Source organism: Eschrichtius robustus, chromosome 19 (genome assembly GCF_028021215.1).
Source record: "Eschrichtius robustus isolate mEscRob2 chromosome 19, mEscRob2.pri, whole genome shotgun sequence".
Taxonomy (NCBI): Eukaryota; Metazoa; Chordata; class Mammalia; order Artiodactyla; family Eschrichtiidae; genus Eschrichtius; species Eschrichtius robustus.
This window is the reverse complement of record NC_090842.1, coordinates 18,518,449-18,538,435: the sequence shown is the minus strand read 5'-3', so window position 1 is coordinate 18,538,435 and position 19,987 is coordinate 18,518,449. Positions and strand designations below refer to the sequence as shown.

Below are 19,987 nucleotides of genomic sequence, written 5' to 3'. Positions count from 1 at the left end.
GCTTTGTATCTAAACATTTGTCCAGAGGTTTGGGGCCAGGCAGGCAGGCAGGTTGGCATTTAAGCAGATGAGAAAATAATCTGTTTCTATGCGATGGGCTGGGCTGTGCCTGATGTGGCTGTCAGTCCTGACTCGGGTGTGTTTGATCTCTACAGAGTTTTCCCACATATACCCTGGTGGTTCAAGCTGCAGACCTTCAAGGTGACGGCTTAAGCACGACCGCAACAGCTGTGATCACAGTCACTGACACCAACGATAACCCTCCCATCTTCAACCCAACCACGGTAATAACCCTGCACCTCCTTAGGGAGTCTCCAAAGGTCCTTGGTTGTTTCCCAGTATCTCATGGGTGAACCCTTTGGAAACGTTTCCCAGACTAGTAAACTTGAAGCTAAAAAGCAAGCAGGTTGGGATGTCAGTTGTCTCTGCCCTCCTCACCCTGGGGCCTATTGACACAGGTTTCTGAAGTTGCAAAAAGCACCTATTTTTAGGTTTTTTTTTAAGGAACCTCCATATAAAGATGTTAAAAAAAAAAAAAAAAAAAAAAGCACCTATTGACTCCATATCCTCATCTTGGTAGCAGGTCTTACCAGGTTTTAGTTATTCATTGAACAAATATTCTCTGGGTTTATACCAGGCACTGTCTTAGGCACTGGGGATATTATCACAAACAAGGCAGAGGACACTTCTATTCTTGTGGAGTTTATAGTCTAGCTAGGTTGATGTTAGACAACTTATACTGATTATTGTGTATAATTATATTAAATGCAGTCAAGGAGAAGGTATTGAGAGCTGTGTGAAAGAACCTGAAACCTTATTGTGTTACTTAGAAATTAGCTTAATGGTTAGTAACAGATTTGACTCTTGTGGTTTAAACAAACGGTTGACTTTTTCTCTTGTGTCACAAACGGCCCAGAGGCATAGTCCACTCAGTCAGTAGAAACCAAGCCTCCTTTATCTGCTTTCCCACCGTCCTTGGTACATGGGTTCTATCCCCAATGTCACCTTGTGACCCAAGATGACAGCTGGAGCTCCAGCCATATCTTTGCTTCGTTCAGGAAGAAGGCAAAGGCAAGGGGGCATAAGGCCTTGATGTTAAGTCAAGTTTTCTTATTTCTGTGAAGACCCATCCCACAAGTTTCATTTACCTCTTACTAGCAACTGCTGTCTGCAAGGAAGACTGGAAATACAGTATTTTCTCTGGGCACGTTGCTGCCATCAACCATGTAGTTAGTGAAGAAGAGGAGAGTGGATATTCAGTAGACAATTAGCGGTGTCTGCCACTCTAACCTAGCCACTGTGAGTACAAGAGGCTTAAGAAAGACAGTTTAATGCCCCACATCAAAAGGAAGCTTGATGAATAGCAAAAACTGAAAAACAGTCAGTGTAGTGAACCAAATGAGGCCAGGTCCTACAGGACCTTGTGGACTGAATTTAGAATTTCAGAATTTATCCTGAGTGCAGTGGGATGTTATCAAAGGGTTTTAAGTAGAAGACTGTAATGACCAGACATTTATGAAAATTACTGGTACCACTGAGAGTGATGGGGAAGACGGGAATAGGGGATAAACTACAGTGTCAGCAGTTGGGCCAGAGTATGCTGAGGGGCGCGGACAGCCAGGGCCTTGGCTCTTTCAGGTACTCACAGGGCCCCTGGGTGCTGGCTTGCTCCACCAACAGGAAATAAGGGCCATGCTGGTAGGGTGGGCACTTCTTCCAAGACTCATCTCAAAGCTTGGGCTCAAGAAAGGACTCCCTAAGCCCCCCGAACCCTGGCTCCACTGCTGGGTCTGAGTATGTCCTAAGTGACACATCGTTTTCTTTGCTCTGCAGTACGTGGGGTCGGTGCCTGAGAACGAGGCTAACGTGGTCATCACCACACTCACAGTGACCGATGCCGACGTCCCCAGTACCCCAGCGTGGGAGGCCGTTTACAAAATATTAAACGATAACGAGAAGCAGTTTGTTGTCATCACAGACCCAGTAACCAATGATGGCATTTTGAAGACGGCTAAGGTTTGTATGGTTCCTGGCAAGATGCAGAAATTGGCAACGCAGCCAGAGGCCCTTGTCCCCTGGTGTCTTCTCTGAAGTAGATTAGCGTGGCCTTGGTGGGGTGGGGGAGGGCAGCTCTCCCAGATTCTGGTGGGGTTTGCAGTGACTCTTCAGGCTCATGTGAGAAATCAGGACGCTCCCACACCGCACCCTAAAATTGAAAAGGAAGTACCATCTGTTTTATTTTTATTATTGTTATTTTTTATAAATTTATTTATTTTTTTATTTTTGGCTGCATTGGGTCTTCGTTGCTGCGCGCGGGCTTTCTCTAGTTGCGGCGAGCGGGGGCTACTCTTCGTTGTGGTGTGCGGGCTTCTCACTGCGGTGGCTTCTCTTGTTGAGGAGCACGGGCTCCAGGTGCGCGGGCTTAAGTAGTTGTGGCACATGGGCTTAGTTGCACATGGGCTTAGTTGTGGGATCTTCCCGGCCAGGGCTCGAACCCGTGTCCCCGGCATTGGCAGGCGATTCTGAACCACTGTGCCACCAGGGAAGTCTGTACCACCTGTTTTTAATACGTTCTTTCTCTGAAACATTTGCCCACCCCCCCATATCCATTTTGCAAATGAGAAGAAAAATGGTTTATGGTCTCTGCTATTTTGCTGGATGATTTTAGAAGAAGGGCAAATAAGCCTGTGAAAGATGTCTAGGAAACTTGAACAGTAAGAAGTTGAGTGATTTCCTTGTTGAAGTTAGTCAAAGAGTTAATGAATGGATCCCTAGCTTAGCGCCAGAGGTTTGACTTCCCCTTGAGCAAGTGAGCAGACCCTTCATTTCTGAATCACTTAGTATGTCATCTTAACTCCCACTAAACATTTCTTTTTTTAAATTTACTTATTTTTTTTTGGTTGAGATGTGTCTTCATTGCTGTGTGCAGGCTTTCTCTAGTTGTGGCAAGCGGGGGCTACTCTTCATTGTGGTGCATGGACTTCTCATGGCGGTGGCTTCTCTTGTTGCGGAGCATGGGCTCTAGGCGCATGGGCTTCAGTAGTTGTGGCACGTGGGCTCAGTAGTTGTGGCTCACGGGCTCTAGAGTGCAGGCTCAGTAGTTGTGGCACACGGGCTTAGTTGCTCCGCGGCATGTGAGATCTTCCCAGACCAGGGCTTGAACCCATGTCCCCTGCATTGGCAGGCAGATTCTTAACCACTGCACCGCCAGGGAAGTCCTCCCACTAAACATTTGATGTCAGTGTTTTGTGTTATTATTCTATCACCAAAAGAAAAAAGGTAGTAATTTGAGTTCCCACCGTACACAAGGTCCTTCATAAAAGTTCCAGTTGATCCCTTACAGTGCCTCTGTGAGATAGTTCCTTTTCCTACTTATTTAGGTGTGGAAACAGACCCAGAGGTTCCATTGCCCAAATCACACAGCTAAGGAAATGGCCTGGCCGGGATTTGAGCTCACTGCCGACTGATTCTGAGCTTCATATTCTTGCCACTAAACTTACTGGGGTTAGGGAGGTGGACAGCTGGGGTCGTTTGTCCTTTTGCTGTTACACGGGCAGCATGTCAACATAGGATGTGAACATTCTTACTGGTCTCAGGTAAATAAATGACTTAATGTGCTACGTTTGTTAATAGAGGCTTGCCACTTGAGATTTCATGTAGCTCATCTTTATTCTTTTCCTGGGGTTCTCAACATGAATCTGGTTGCATGTTAGTCATTGGGAACTTTTTAAAAAATATTGACGTCCAGACCCCAACCTCAGAGATTCCTATTCACTGGCTCTGGGGTTAGGGTCCAGGCATGTGTTTTCTTTAAAAGTTCTCAAGTCAGTTCTTCTTAATACAGCCAGATGTGAGAACCACTGATATATTGCTAACCAAAAAACAATAGTTAAGGATTTAATGTTTTTTTTTTTTTTTCTAACATAAAATGTATTTTTTCTGCTCTTTAGGGCTTGGATTTTGAGGCCAAGCAGCAGTACATCCTGTATGTGGCAGTGACTAATGCGGTCCCCTTTGAGGTCACTCTCTCCACTTCCACAGCCACCGTCACCGTGGACGTGATAGATGTGAACGAAGCCCCCATCTTCATGCCTCCTCAGAAGAAAGTGAAAGTGCCCGAGGACTTCGGCTTGGGCCTGGAGATCACGTCCTACACCGCCCAGGAGCCAGACAAATTTATGGAACAGAAGATCACGTAAGTGTGAGGGATTTTCCACTGACTGGCAGCAACTGGCTGTGTGCGTATGTGTATGTATAAGATATTTTGTTCATGGGATTTTTATCATCATTGGTCTGTGGAAGATCCTTCTCTTGTTTGGCTTATTTATATTTTTATCCCCATTCCCCGCACCTTGTCCATTCCATCCATAGTCAGCCATTGTCGGTTTACTGTGCTTCCTCTCTTTGAATTCACTTAGTGTAGTAGGAATGTGGTTTTAATTTACATACATGGTATTGTGCTATAAGTAGCTTACTGTTTCTTTTTTTTTTTTTTTTGTAAACTTGAAGGCACTTCTGTAATGTAAATCACAGCCACAGATGCTGAAAACACACATACAAACCAACCAACAGCAACACCACTGTGGCCACGTAAGATAAAGGATGTTCTTATTCTTTTGAGAGCTGGGTCTGATGACATACTTGGTGCTCCAGTGTGGCAATGGTGGAAACTCAAAGGGAAGACTGTTAAGCACAAATCCAAGCATGGCACATCTGCGTCTTTTTAGTAATAGCATGATTTCCAGGGATAACAAAGGCCTCGGTCACTTCGTCTTCTCAGAGAGGGATTCCTACCTGTTAATATTTACTTTAGAGGAAACTATTAGAATGCTCTGAACTATTTAGAGAAAAGGTTATGCAAATCCAGTGTAGAGTCCCACTTGGTAATAAATTGAGCATGTTCTTGTTTGGAGGGGGAGGTGTTTGTGTTTTAGTATCAGTGCCTGTGACTTATTAAACGTAAAACAAACATGAAGTTTAAGTGCAGCTTCAATTTCTGAGTTATTCTGGGAAGTGCTAATTCTATCCTGATTGGAAGGGCTCATAAATAGCTTTAAACTGTGCATGTGCACCATACGGATATAAAGGATCCAGGTAGTGATATTAATGGCTGCTAGAGTCATTAGGTCAAGGATGATGAGGAATTTTTAAATGGAGGAACCAAGCTGGGACCATCCAAACCTTCTGATAGATTTTAACATCTGCTGGAAGAGCAAGGACAGCCCAATATTAAGTGCCACTCGAAGTGATTCAACAGCATGTATACAGTGCCACTTAAATATTACATTTGGGGGAGAAAAGAAGGGTTGAAACAGAATCTAATCAAGCCTTAGGATTTGATTTTGATGTCGTACAGAGAACGAACAAGTTAAATGCCATGAGGAAGCAGTCAGCCAAATGCAGAATATGGGAGCTCTATGTCAAATGACCCAGTTTCTTTAGCAAATAATGACAGAAGGGTGAGGGTGACTGCTTAGATTAAGGGTATTGATTAAGAGAGGAATCAACCAATTGTAATGTGTAGACTATGCTTAAAGATGGATTCAAACAATCCAACTATAAAAGACACCCTTGAGGCAAATAGAGAAACTTGTGCATAGACTTGACATTAAGTAATTATTATTTTTGCTAGGTGTGTTAGTGGCATCGTGATATTGTAGGATTTTTTGTTTTGTGATTAAAGCCTTGGGTTGTATGGTTTCCATGCTGTGTTGATATCTTAGCTTGTAGTAATGAAATAGATAGTTCAAAGCATCTATTTGGGGAAGTTCAAGGACCAAGTCTTAACAGTGTTTGCAGGGACCCTTACCCCTGGAATAAAGACCACTTGATATATGTAGTTCATTGCTTTGCACTTCTAAGGACGTGAGGATAAGCCCACAGGTATCCAGGACCCTTTCCTCCTTCGATTTCTTTATTTCCCTTTCTGAGCCTTTCAATGACCTCGATAGATAACTGGGCAGTATATCTCTGTTTTTCATGCTTACGTTTCTTCTGTTTCTGGTATTCCTAATAAGGTGTGGCTTAACAGGATTCTCTTGGCATTTTGAATAATTTTTTTGGGGGGTGGCTGTATGAGACCAGAAGGAGCTTTACCCTCCCTGGCACCTCCCGTTAAATGCCAATAGTGCAGCATACTCCCAAGTCACCATGTCAACCCAAATCTCCAAATGCTCATGGCGGGGGTGTTGGGTGCCATACTGTGACCGTTTGAGAACTGCTGTACGCTTTGGGGGGGGGGGTCAGTCTGAGAGAAACTAAAGAAATCTGACGTCTAAATGCCATGCCTGATCCTGGATTGCATTCTGGATTGGATTGGGGCAAGGGTGTGGGGAGGGTGGTACAGTTTGGGGGAAATCTACAGTTTGAATATGTACCATGTATGAAGTGGTAGTACCATATCAAAGTTATATTTCCTGAAATTGCAAATCAAATTGTGGTTATGTAAGAGAATGCCTCTGTTCTTAGGAGAAAACACACTGACATTTTCATGAGTAAAGGAACATCATGTCTGTGACTTACTCTCAAATGGTTCAGCAAAACAAGAAATTATGTATATGTGTGTATCAACTTTTGTATATAGCAAAATATCGACAGTGGATGAATCTAGGTGAAGGGTACATGGATGCTCATCAAACCTTTCTGGCAAAATTTTTGTAGGAGTCATTATTTTTTTGAAATAAGGAAGTTAGAAGTATCTATCAACAAAGAGGAACCTTAACCTTCCTCAGCTACCTACCGTTCGCTGTTCCCGTTCTAAATCAGAGCTTGTGTCCTTCCAGGTATCGGATTTGGAGGGACGCTGCCAACTGGCTGGAGATTAATCCGGACACGGGTGCCATTTCCACTCGGGCTGAGTTGGACAGAGAGAACGTCGAGCATGTGAAGAACAGCACGTACACGGCCCTCATTATAGCCACTGACAATGGTGAGGATGCCCTTACCATTTGGTTTTTGCTGCTTCACCCTCCTGACCAGCTCACTGCCTTGCCCCTATCCTTTTGGAGGCATGAATTCTTTCTTCTTCTTTCATTCTTCAACAAAGCGTTCTCAAAGCATTGTCCAAAATGCACAGAGTTTAGGCCAAGCAGAAGTTCCTTTTTACTACTCCCTCTGTACCTGAACCCCATGGGAGCCAGACTGCCTGGGTTTAGATCCTAGGACCAAAGCTTAATACCTGTGTGAACTTGGACTTATTACCTAATTTTTAGGTCCCTCAGTTCCTTTATCCAACAAAATGATAATACCCCATCTAGGTTGAATGAGTTAATTTATGTAAAAGTGCTTGGAAGAGTGCCTGCTACCTAGTCTGTGCTCTGTAAGGACTGTTATTATCTTTATCATCATCATCATTATTAGCGAAGTGTGGCTCCTTCCAGATTGTTTCTGTGTATTCGAATACATTTATAAACATATAGAAATATGGTTTATTATAAAGCCACTATCTGGTTTATAGCCTATTTTTGTTTTTATTATAAAAACCATTGTCTTATGCATGTTTAATTTTTTTTCCTTGAACATATGTCTTAAAGACACGGAGATCTATCTTGGCACATTATAGATCTACCTCTTTTCAATTAAATGATGTTATCTGCATATAGCATAATTTAACCATTCACACATTAAAAAACACAGGGATTATTTCCAGTTCTCCATTATTTTTGTGAGTGATAGGTAAACATCATTGTACATGCCTCTGTGGGCAAGTGTTTCCCATGGATAGATATTCAGAAGTGGAGTTACTGTTAAAAGAGACCTGCTAGTTCCTGTGATTAAATCTGTTCCCCTCTCCCTCCCCAACCTCCCGAGGTAGTAATTCCAGATTTGACAATCCGGAAAGCAAAGGGCAAGGCGAGTAAGCCCGTGGTGGGGCTGGATGGGTGGCTAATGAGTGATGTAGCCTTCATCACATTCTGAGCATGCTGTGGAGGGGTAACCCTGGCCTAGTCATTTAGACTCTAAAACCTGCTCCTGGAGCTGTCATTTGGGAGGCAGCAGGTTAACAGCAGAGAGCCATGATGGGGCTCCATTTGCAGAAATGTTTTGCATAAAGGGGAAGCTAACCCATTGCTTGGGCAGCAGTGCTATGCTGGCCATCTGTCTCTGGCTGCACGGGAGTTCCCTAGCCTGGCCTGGAGGTAACCAAGAGTTGACAAGGTTCCTGTAAAGGGCCAGGGAGTAAATATTTTAGCCTCTGTAGACCGTACAATCTCTATTGCCATCATAGCCTAGAAGCAGCCATACACAGTTTGAAAAGGGATGAGCATAGCTGTGTTCCTAATTTGGGCGGAAGACCTTAGTTTGCTGACCCCTGACCTAATACTAATGGCTAAATTATGGTACTTTTGAATATATTCCTTCAAGTGTTACTTTGTGCATGACTCAATACTTTTGATGTAGGTCTAAGAGGAGAATGAAGTTTCTTCAGAAAATCTATGATCTTATTAAAAAAACATTTTTTAAAGTTTTCTTTAATTAAAAAGAATTTTAGGGGCAGTGGTTAAGAATCCGCCTGCCAATGCAGGGGACACAGGTTCAAGCCCTGCTCCGGGAAGATCCCACATGCCGCGGAGCAACTAAGCCCATGCACCACAACTACTGAGCCTGCGCTCTAGAGCCTGCGAGCCACAACTACTGAAGCCCGCGTGCCTAGGGCAGGTGCTCCGCAACAAGAGAAGCCACCACAATGAGAAGCCTGCACATCGCAATGAAGAGTAGCCCCTGCTCGCCGCAACTAGAGAAAGCCTGTGCACAGCAACGAAGACCCAACACAGCCAAAAATAAATAAAATAAATAAATTAAAAAAAAAAAGAATTTTAAATGATACTTGCTCATTGTTAAAACAAGAAAATTCAAATGATAAGTAAAAAGATCCATCCATGGGTGAATGGATAAACAAAATATGGTATATACATACACAATGGAATATTATTCAGCCTTAAAAAAGAAGGAAATCCTGTCATGTGTTACAATGTGGATGGACCTTGAGGACATTGTGCTTAGTGAAATAAAGCAGTCACAAAATGACAAATACTATGGGTTTCCACTTAGATGAGGTACTAATGTGGTCAAATTCATAGAAACAAAGTAGAATGGTGGTTACCAGGAACTGGAGGGGGAAACAGGGAGTTGTTTAATGGGTACAGAATTTCAGTTTTGTAAGATAAAATTATGGAGAGCTGTTTCACAACAATGTGATTATACTAACACTACTGAACTGTACACTTTAAAAATGGTTGAAGTGGTAAGTTTTATGCTATTTCTTTTAACCATAATTTTCAGAGGTAAAAAGAAAAAATAATCACTATAGCCGCCCAGGTATAAATATTTATGGGTTTGAGATACATTCCTCTGGGTTTTTTTTCCCTGCAATATACTAATATTGATGATGATGATTCCTTGAGGGTCTACTTTTTCTATTATCAAGTGCTATGTCAGGATGTAAAAGAAATACAAACAGACGTGTGTATAAATCTCTGAATCTAATTTGAAAAGCAACTTGCGGCAATTGTAAAAGGCTCAATCCTTTGATAACGATCTTAAAGCCTTAGAAGTTCAGAGAAGGAGAACTAGTAGGGGGTGAGGAGGACTTCTTAGAGTGGTTTAAAAAAGTTGTGTTTTTTTAAAAATTTTATTGAAGTATAGTTGATTTACAATGTCATGTTAATTTCTTCTGTACAGCAAAGTGACTCAGCTATATATATATATATATGTTCTTTTTCATATTCTTTTCCATTATGGTTTGTCACAGAATACTGAATATAGTTCCCTGTGCTATACAGTAGGACCTTGTTGTTTATCCATCCTATATATAATAGTTTGCCTTTGCTAATCCCAAACTCCCATTCCTTCCCTCCCCCCGTCCCTTGGCATAGAGATGTTAAAATTTAATGGATGAATAAAGTTATGCGTGAAGATGGAAGGGGTCCTTGGTGTGAGGAATAACTTGAATAATCGTTATCAAAGTGGGGAATAGGCATGTCAGAGGTCTGCCCAGCCAGGAATGAGGATGGCCTGGAACCGGCAGGACGGATGGCTCTGTGGGCAGGGTGGGGCCTGGCGAGGGAGCCCTGAAGAGCCAGGAGAAGAGTTGGATTCAGTCTGATGGGAGGCACTAGGGATTCATCAGTGGTCCTGAGCTGTGACATTTCCTGTGTATTTTCTTAGGTTCTCCACCTGCTACTGGAACAGGAACCCTGCTCCTATTCCTCGATGACGTGAATGACAATGGCCCCATACCAGAACCTCGGAACATGGACTTCTGCCAGAGGAATCCACAGCCTTATATCATCAACATCATTGATCCTGATCTTCCCCCCAACACTTCTCCCTTCACAGCAGAACTAACACATGGGGCAAGTGTCAACTGGACCATTGAGTACAATGACCAAGGTGGGCACTTGAGTCTTATTTTGGAAACTTTGCTCTGACCCCGTGCTTCCCTTGCGCCTCCTGCTTCTGAATTTCCCTTCTCAATATCCACTTGTCACCCCCTTTATGTTGTTGTTTGGTTTTTTTTGTTGTTGTTTTTGTTTTGTTTTGGCTGCACCACACGTCTTGTGGGATCTTAGTTCCCCGACCAGAGATCGAACCTGGGCCCCCAGCAGTGGAAGCTCGGAGTCCTAACCACTGGACTGCCAAGGAATTCCTCACTTGTCAAGCCTTTTAAGGCTTGTTTCCTTGTCCCTTCTACATTTGTGGCATTGAACCAAAGATCCCTTTGCGTTTCTGGTGTCTGAGTCCGTGACATACTGCCCAATAATCTACAACCCAAGCAGCTGTTATCTTCATTCAGCTTTGGAATGTCTCTAGTTCCCTAATAATTTTAATCTAGAATGAACTTTTTATCTCTCCCGATCCCCTCATTTTTGTTGCTTCCTCCAGAACATGAATCTCTGATTTTTAAGCCAAAGAAAACCCTAGAGGTGGGTGACTACAAAATCAATCTCAAGCTCATAGACAACCAGAACAAAGACCAAGTGACCACCTTAGATGTGCACGTGTGTGACTGTGAAGGGGTCGTCAGCAACTGTAGGAAGGCCGGGCCTTACGCCGAAGCAGGATTGCAAGTTCCCGCCATTCTGGGGATTCTTGGAGGCATTCTTGCTTTTCTGAGTAAGTGCAGCTGGCAAGTGTTTCAGCCTCTACCTTCTGAAATGGGGGAGGTTTTTCTCTTACTGAGCATTTCAGGGGTAAGTGGTCCAAGACTGGAAGGCTGCCCAGTCCTTCTATTTTGTTCTTTCAGCCTCTGAGGGCAGTGCTTCTCCAGCTTGAGTGTACACAAATCACCCATATATGAGAATGCTGAGCCAGTAGGTCTGGGGTGGGGCCTCAGCCTCTGCATTTCTAACCAGCTCTGAGGTGATGCTGATGTTGCAGGTGTTTGGACCACGCTCGGAGCAGCGAGGCCTTGGTCAGTGCCAGCTCACCACCACCTCCTCCACATCCCACCCTGGAGGAGGGTGTAGAGGAAGTGGAAGGCACATATCTGGAAACTGAGCATATCACCTTCACTCACATCCCACTGGCCCAAACACAGCCACACCTGGAACCTCCCACTCTAACCGGGTGACCATGTGTCCAGTTAAAACTTGGTGCCGAGAGTAGGGGTGGAGTGTGGGGTGCACGGTGAGTATCAGTGACTCAAAGGATGAAGGGGAAAAAGGTTACTGGGGAAAATTTGGCAGTTTCTGGCACAGTCCTTAAAACCGATATCACCTGAGCCTACCTGTAGACTGAGCCCTAGGGTGGACACAGGTGCTGTTATGGTTTCTAAAAGCTAGTGGCGGGCAAGTCAGAAAACCTCAAAGATAGTGTTGTTGCTTTTTTTAATCATTAGGAGCTATGACACGTGGTTCAGGTCACGAAGGTCCTTGCAGTCAGACGAGGAGGCTGTTGATTGAGTCTTGAGAAAGGTTTGGTAGAAGACAGGATAGCTGGGCCACAGGACTGGGGGAATCCTCACAGCCAGAGGGCCATTTGTGGTGGTTCCCACACTAGCGAAGGCACAGAGAGAGGAAGGCTTGACGGACTGTGTAGGGCAGAGAGGCCGACCTTGCTGGAGTAGAAGAAAGTCCTTAGAGGGGAGCAATGGGACCACCTGGGGGCTTTCAGTTTAGATTCAGCAGTGTTACTGATTCTGCTGCTTCAACAGATTGAAGAAGGGATTACCTGTTGGCCTTCGGGAAATGTTTGCAGTGTGTCCCCTTAGCTCCTGCCCTCTGCTGCATCCTCTCAAAATTGAAAAGGAAGGAGAGAGTTGTTTACAATTCAGTGAACTTTCTGGACCTTTCTTCCTCCAGGATTCACGTGGCTTTATTGCCACCACGCAGTTATACTTAAAGCTACTATAAAAAAAGTCAATATTTTATCTGACTTTGCTATGGGTGTATTTCATTAGACACAGGGGCTGAGAACAACATTTCGGAATGTTCAAATGTGCAACATTTACAGCAGAAGCAATGCCAGTGTGCAGATTTCCAGTGTCTTGTTCCTTATGGGCAGACATCGAAATTAAGCGTCTAAAGAATGTTCTAGAGAGACAAGAGGATATGAAGGTTTTTATGTAGTCAACCAATATTTGGTTGCTTACTTTGTGCAGGATTTGTCTCCGACACTGGGGATTGGGGGGTTTCAGGACAGCTGAGTTGGGTGGTGCTTCCTGAGGTGATAACAGTATGCCATGTTTTCGTTACTTTCCCTTACATAGCATTTAAGTAATGTTTGATAAGAAGCATCCTTTTGGAAACGATAGCCCTCCTCTGGCTCTTCAGCCCTAAGTTCCACAGGGATGGGGGCTGTTTGCAGCTTCCCTTGTTTTCAGTGCTGTGTCCTCAGGGCCAAGACAGGCCTGGCCCACCTAGCAAGAACTCACTCAGTATTTCTGTTCTTGAGTCATGGTCCAGGGGGTTATATTGTTTATCTGGATAAGATCTTGGAATCTTTCTGATTTCAGAAACAGGTAGGTTGGGTACTTGCAAGTGTATGCCGCCTCCTGTCTCAGTGCAGTGATGCTTCACTAGGTACTTGGGTATAAGGACCTATTAGAAAACACACGGAATCATATTTTTTTCCCATGCACAATAAATTATTTAATTTTTTAAAAAATTAAATATTAATCGTATATAGCCTAGACATAGCCCCCAAGATCAGATGAAACCCTTGAAAACAGATTTTAAAGCGCGCTTACATGATTTATCCTAAGAGAAGATAAGGAGTATACCTAGTGCTTTTTTTTTTTTTTTTTGCTGTTGCTTATTTTTAATTTTAAAATTTGTTGGTGTTTTTTCATTGTGTACCAGGCGATTTTATAGTCTGTGCCCCACTCCCCCCCCATAACTGAATAAGAATAATATGCATGTGTTAGTCACATTTAGGCTGACCCAGCCCTGCTCACAAACCTTCAATGGCTTCAACTCACTCTGAATCAAAGCCAAAGTCCCTCCAGAGGTCCGCATGTCCTTGCTGCCCCTCTGACCCCCTCTCTCCTCCTTTCTCCCCTGGTGATCCTGCTTCAGCCACGCTGACCCTGTCTTTCTTTAACCACACCCATCTGCTTGGAGTCTTTGCCTGGACCATTTCTGCTGCCTAGAGTACTTTGCTCCAGATTTTGGGAAATGACTGATTGGTTTAAGGTCCAGTTAAAGACCACAATTGAGTTCTCATGTAATTGTCCACTGTGTAGTGCTGCATATATTAACCTCAGGGATGTGAAGACATGTGAGTTGTCTTACAGCCATCTGTCTGGTCTGCAAGGCAGTGGTGCTCTGCACCAGCTGCTGCTTATGGCCTTCTTGACCTGTGGCTCTCATCTCTCTCTTCCCCACTCCAGTCCTGATTCTGCTGCTTCTGCTACTTGTTCGGAGGAGAAGGGTAGTCAAAGAGCCCTTACTGCCCCCAGAAGACGACACCCGGGACAACGTTTATTCCTATGATGAAGAAGGAGGTGGAGAAGAAGACCAGGTGGGTGTTTAAAACCATGGGAGAAAGCTTAATGGCAATCTCTTTATTTGGAGGAAGCAATGATTAGGGGAAGACAGACATTTGAAATAGCTCTGTGTCACTTTGCGTAATTTTTTAAAGACCTTTCATCTACCCAAGAAAATAGATGTTGTCATTAACCATCATCATCACCACCATCATCATCATCAATACAACATTGCTAACATTTATTTATTGTTCAGATGAATGAACAGAGGCACAGAGCAGTTAAGCAATTTACCCAAAGTCACAGAGCTAGGAAGCAATAAAACCAGGTGGTCTGACTCCAGAGCCTACTCTCCTCACTGCTATTTCCAGGACATGAACTTTATTCAAATTATCTTTGACATAGAGCGACTGATCTGTTTTTTGTTGTTGTTGTTGTTGTTGTTATAAATTTATTTTATTTATTTATTTTTGGCTGCGTTGGGTCTTCGTTGCTTTTGCGCGGGCTTTCTCTAGTTGTGGCAAGTGGGGGCTATTCTTCGTTGCGGCGCCCAGGCTTCTCATTGTGGTGGCTTCTCTTGTTGCGGAGCACGAGGACTGATCTGTTTTAATATTTTGTTTCCTTTGAGTTTGCCTTACCCTGTATTATTGAGCTATTACCACAATAATGCTGTATAACAGGCAACCCCAGAATGTCAGTGGCACACATCAATAAGCATATTTTTCTCATGCGTTTGTGGGTTAGCTGGGACAGTTGCTGGTCTCAGCTATTACTCTATTCGGGCTGCTGTAACAAAATACCATAGACTGGGTGCTTATAAACAACAGAAATTTATTTCTCATACAGTTCTGGAAGCTGGGAAATGCAAGGTCAAGGTGCTGGCAGATTCGGTGCCTAGTGAGGGCCCTCTTCCTGGTTCATAGATGGCCCTTGTCTCACTGTGTCCTCATGTGGTGGAATGGGCAAGGGAGCTCTGGGTGTCTTTTATAAGGGCACTAATCCCATTCCTGAAGGCTCCATACACTGTCACAACCTAATCACCTGCCAAACGTCCTACCTCCAAATACCATCACGTTGTTTCAACATGTGAATTTAGGGGGGACACAAACAGTCTATGGCATCTAGGCTCAGAAGAATGTGTGGGTTGGTTGGGGCTAGGCTGATATAGGCTGCGTTTGGCTGGATGGCTGTGTGCTGTGAGTTGTTTCCAGGAATGTTCCATGTAATTCCTATCTTCTTTGTCCCAGCAGGTAAGACCAAAGTACACTTAAAGCCTTTGCCTGTATCACATGTATTAATGTCCCATTGGTCAAAGCAAGTCAAATGGCATAGCCCTACATTAATGGATTTCTGTTCTTTTCACAGAGGATAGGGTGGGAAAGGAGTGAATATTTGCAGAATAATAATCTAATAATCATACCCTATGAAAAGTTAATAAGGTAAAACAGTCTACATCTGTACCCACAAATGTTCCTCACAAGGCTTTTATGCTATATTTCCTTCCAGTGCTATTTGGAGACTCTTAGGTTGAAAACTACCGTTTCAGAAAAGAAAAAAAAACAAACCAGCTGCCATTTCAGATTACATTGGCACATGCTTGTAGATATCATACAGCTGACTGTTAAGGCCTTAGCCAGTACCATAGTCTGTAAACCAAATATGACCCTGTGTTTATGACTGTTTCTGTTTTACTCTTTGCTATGCTTTTACCTTTTTCTCTAAAGGACTATGACCTGAGCCAGCTACACAGGGGCCTGGATGCTCGGCCTGAAGTAACTCGCAATGATGTGGCGCCAACCCTCCTGAGTGTGCCCCAGTATCGACCCCGACCTGCCAATCCTGATGAAATTGGAAACTTTATTGATGAAGTAAGTAAGCAGAGTCAAAAGCCAAGACACAACAAACTCATCTCTAAACTTGGAAAGGAGCAGTTGTGTCAAAAGTGAGAAAAAATCTTTAGAGTCTTTCCTTTACCATGTTTTCACCCCTGAGCCCTATTTGTTTTTTGATTTGTGCTTCATCTAAATTTCAGAACTAGTAGCACTTTGAATTAGTCTTAGGGAATTTGTAGAGTTCATACAGCAAAACCAAGACTTGCTTGAAAAGATTTAATAGAATAAGAAATGAAACTAAAGAGATTCATAGTAGATTCAGTTTCGTTTCACTAATGGGTCTCTCTTTCCCTGCATTACATTGGGATGTAATGTTAAATGTGTATCACAAGGCTACCTGAGGGCCAGAAAAATAGTTTCCATATTGTATATATCAGAAATGCATTCAACTATAAATACCAGAAGCTTAAATAGATATGAGTAGATTTACCTCATGCAAATAGAAGACTAGGGTGAGCAGTCTAGGCTGGTGCATCACCCTTTTCTACCTTTCTTTTTTTTTTTAAAACATCTTTATTGAAGTATAATTGCCTTATCTACCTTTCTGCTGCACGATCTAAGCAGATCCTGTTCTCATGCTTGTTGCTTTATGATCACAAGATGGCGGCCACACTTCCTGGCCTTGAGCCTGTTTTCCTGTCAAGAAGTAGGGAGGGCAGAGCAGAGGGCAGAAACTTTCTTCTAGCAAACTGTTAGGCAAGAAGGAAGTTCATCCTACGTGTTATTGGCCAGGATTGTCCATATATGCAAGGGAGGATGGGAAATTGGCATTAAGTTAATTAGCTTAGGGTAAGATGAGGAAGAACTGGTGGGGTTAAGCAAAGAACCAAGTAAGATAATAATAGTCCAGTGGGATCTATTTCCTTAAACTATGTTACCTGATTACTTGCTCAGTTGCTGGAATGATTTTCAGGGCTTGTCTGATGGCCCAGTGGCCTTCAGCAAGTCTTCACGGTGGGGGGAAGGTTTTGCTTTAGCTTCTCTGGGGAGTTGTTGTCACCAAGGACTATATAAAGCACGGCAGTGTTGGAAGTGATCGAGCCAGATCCATTCTAGGCACTGGATCTTAGAGAAAACTGAGAACAGGAAGGGCCACTTTAAACCATCCCTTTTAGATACATCTGGTTTCAGGTATTTTCCTCCATTCACATTCATTTGTGTATCATCATATCTGATTATAGCTATTTCTTAATTACAAAAATAAAATGTTTGCTATTTAAAAAATATAAATTATGAAAATGTATATAAAGAAAAAATGTGCAAGTCCTCCCTCAGTTCCCCTGACCATAATCACCAAAGTTACTTTAGCAGTTTGGCATTCATCCTTTCAGATCTTCTCGGGCTGAAATGCAGGCTGTGCAGCCTGGTAGGACTGCCCTCATTGTTTTTAGTCTCTTTCCATCCTGATGGGTTGGTGCTCATCTCCCCTGCCTACATATAATTTACCAGTTTCGTTTAGGGGGAAAACATTCTGCATACTTTCTCTTTTCATTAACAATATATCATGTCCATCTTCCGTTCCAGTATGTATTACATTTACCTTGTTGGTGTTCAGTGCTCCTGGCGTTCTGCAGGACGGTCTCATTGTTGTGCGGTAACGCTTGGCTTTACGCACCAAAAGAAGGCATCTTGCCTAAGATGACAGGTGTGCGATTCCTCTCAATGAAAGATCCTATTGTCTTCCTTCTTTAGAACCTGAAGGCAGCGGATAGTGACCCCACCGCCCCACCCTATGACTCTCTGCTGGTGTTTGATTATGAAGGAAGCGGTTCCGAAGCTGCTAGTCTGAGCTCCCTGAACTCCTCGGAGTCAGACCGAGACCAGGACTATGAGTACCTGAACGAATGGGGCAATCGCTTCAAGAAGCTGGCGGACATGTATGGAGGCGGCGAGGACGACTAGGGGACTCAAGACCGATGAGACAGATGGGTCCCTACACTCATGTGATGGGAAATGCGGGAATAGTATTCCTGGTGGTTTTCCAGCTCCCTTCACTTGAGATATGTTTCTGGAGAAGAGACCCGTGATCAGTGATAGGATAGTTATGATTTCCACTTTATAGATCTAATCTGTGTGTTAGAACGATTTTGACTTATTCCATGAATCTTTTTTTCCCTTTCATCACTCTTTACATGATGACGATGTCCAGAAGACCCCCAAATTTTAATATTTCAAAAGAGTAGCTTCAGCCTCAGAAGGTTCTGCTGGCAACTGGCAGATTTCCTTAAGGGCTTTGTCTCATTTTTAAAAGGAAGGTGAGGGGTCAATTTCCCTATTGTAGATATAAAGAAATTAATTTGTGTGCTTTTGTTCCTCCCGTCACTGCACTGGTGTCCCATGTTCTAATATCCATTCTTACTCCCTCTGAATTCTATTACATTTCTCTGATGCAGAAATTATTGGGCTCTTTTAGGGAAAGAGGTTTATGTCTTAGTCTGGCCATATGCTGAGTGGGTATTGTGTACTCCTAAGACCTTTTAACGGTTTTTTCCTTTTCCATCTCCTGAACACGTAACTTGAAATGGGCATCTATCCAGTTTACTTGTTCTGAGTAAGAGTGTTTGTTATGTGAATGTCGTTATGGGGTGCTTTGGTTCTAAACAGGGAGCCTGGACCAGAAAAGGTGGTGAGTTTTCCGGTGCCACTGAACTTTTAATGTTCATTTATCCCTAAAACAAAAGAGTGATATATTCCGGGACTCAGAATAGTGCCTGAAGTGCTGCAGCCAAAGACAGAAGCTGGCTCATCCCAGCAGAGGGGAAATGTGAAAAGTGGCCCTGGAGATGGCAGGGGAGATTGTCACTGAGCCTGGAAATTGAGCCAACTGAGGCTGAAGACGGTTGAGGTGGCTCTACCTCCAGCCCTGAAAATTCTGAAAGAGTAGAGGAATCTCAACACGTGTTTCCTGCCAGGATCCTTGTACCGTGGTTTGTACCCAAAGCACAGAATCCCCAGTGCCTGCTTTTGTTGATGTCTATAGAAAATGCTGGCTGGTCTGGACACATTTGCCCCAAATTCCAACTGTGCATGAAAACTTCAGAATGTTTTAAAAATCCAAAATTTTTTTTTTCTTAGGAGCAGGAAGAAAACACTCCTTGAAAGGGTGTTAGCAAAGGGAGGTGAGGGTAGGGAGAACCTTAATTTGGATCCTTTTTTAGTTGAAATGCAACCTTTAAGAAACTTTTGACAACCATAGACCAGAACTTTATCTAAATTGCTTCCCTATCAGCTGTTTTTGGAAGAAAAACCCATCCCTGCAACCACTTCTTAGAACTGTCTTGATTCTTCAGCAATTTAAACTCTAATGTAGTTCTGTGTAGAGAATGTCACTGTAGTTTTGAGTGTATATATGTGTGTGGGTGCTGATAATTTTGTATTTTCTTTGGGAAAAGGAAAACAATTCAAGGTGGAAAAATTATTCTTAAATATTCATTTTTATAAATTTTATTAAAGAATTTTGTTACACCATTGTCAAACTTGTTTTATTTGATTACACAATTCCAGGCCAGACAGACAAATGGTTAGGTGAGCTTATTCAAAACATGGAGAAAGGGCTTCCCTGGTGGCGCAGTGGTTAAGAATCCACCTGCTAATGCAGGGGACATGGGTTCGAGCCCTGGTCTGGGAAGATCCCACATTTAAAAAAAAAAAAAAAAACATGGAGAAAGAAGCTTCATATTAAAATGACTTCCCCTGAATTTTGTGTCATTCTGTTGGGGCAGAATAGCGGGGAAACTGTGCACCTAAGGCCACTTTATTTGAAGGATATCCATCCATGTGGCATGTAGTGAAACCAATAAAATCTCCTTGTCAGGTGGCTACTGTGGGTTGTGCCGAGGGATAGAAAGAAGCAGGGCTTCAAATAACATTGTAGGTCAGCAAAGTTAGTACAGGGCAGTGGGTTCTCCACTGGGGAAGATTGTGGCCCCCTCCCCCAGGGGACGCTGGCAATTTCTGGAGATACTTTTGGTTGTCATGACTGGCGAGGTGCTACCAGCATCAAGTCCAGGTCAGGGACACTGCTAAACATCCTACAACACACAGGACAGCCTCCCTCCACAAAGAATTATCAGGCGCAAAATATCAGTAGTGCTGCTGTTGAGAAATCTTGGTATGGGCTTGCAACTTTCCTTTGCTGGAGGGGTATGACTATTTTTGGTAGACTTAA

At 43.3% G+C, this 19,987-nt stretch overlaps 1 protein-coding gene across 3 annotated transcripts in view; it reads left to right on the top strand.

The window, feature by feature from the left end:
- Positions 1-19,223, top strand: part of CDH1 (cadherin 1) — a 75,676-nt gene extending 56,453 nt beyond the window's left edge. For 2 of the 3 annotated variants that reach the window (XM_068528228.1, XM_068528230.1), the window contains 9 exons: positions 156-284; positions 1,834-2,016; positions 3,951-4,195; positions 6,783-6,928; positions 10,168-10,392; positions 10,885-11,115; positions 13,832-13,962; positions 15,652-15,795; positions 17,512-19,223. In XM_068528228.1, the coding sequence (XP_068384329.1) occupies positions 156-284; positions 1,834-2,016; positions 3,951-4,195; positions 6,783-6,928; positions 10,168-10,392; positions 10,885-11,115; positions 13,832-13,962; positions 15,652-15,795; positions 17,512-17,721 (1,644 nt within the window). In that variant the 3' untranslated portion in view covers positions 17,722-19,223. The remainder of the gene's footprint in view (positions 1-155; positions 285-1,833; positions 2,017-3,950; positions 4,196-6,782; positions 6,929-10,167; positions 10,393-10,884; positions 11,116-13,831; positions 13,963-15,651; positions 15,796-17,511) is intronic. The other variant, XM_068528229.1, reaches the window with a different exon arrangement.
- Positions 19,224-19,987: the final 764 nt, after the last annotated feature.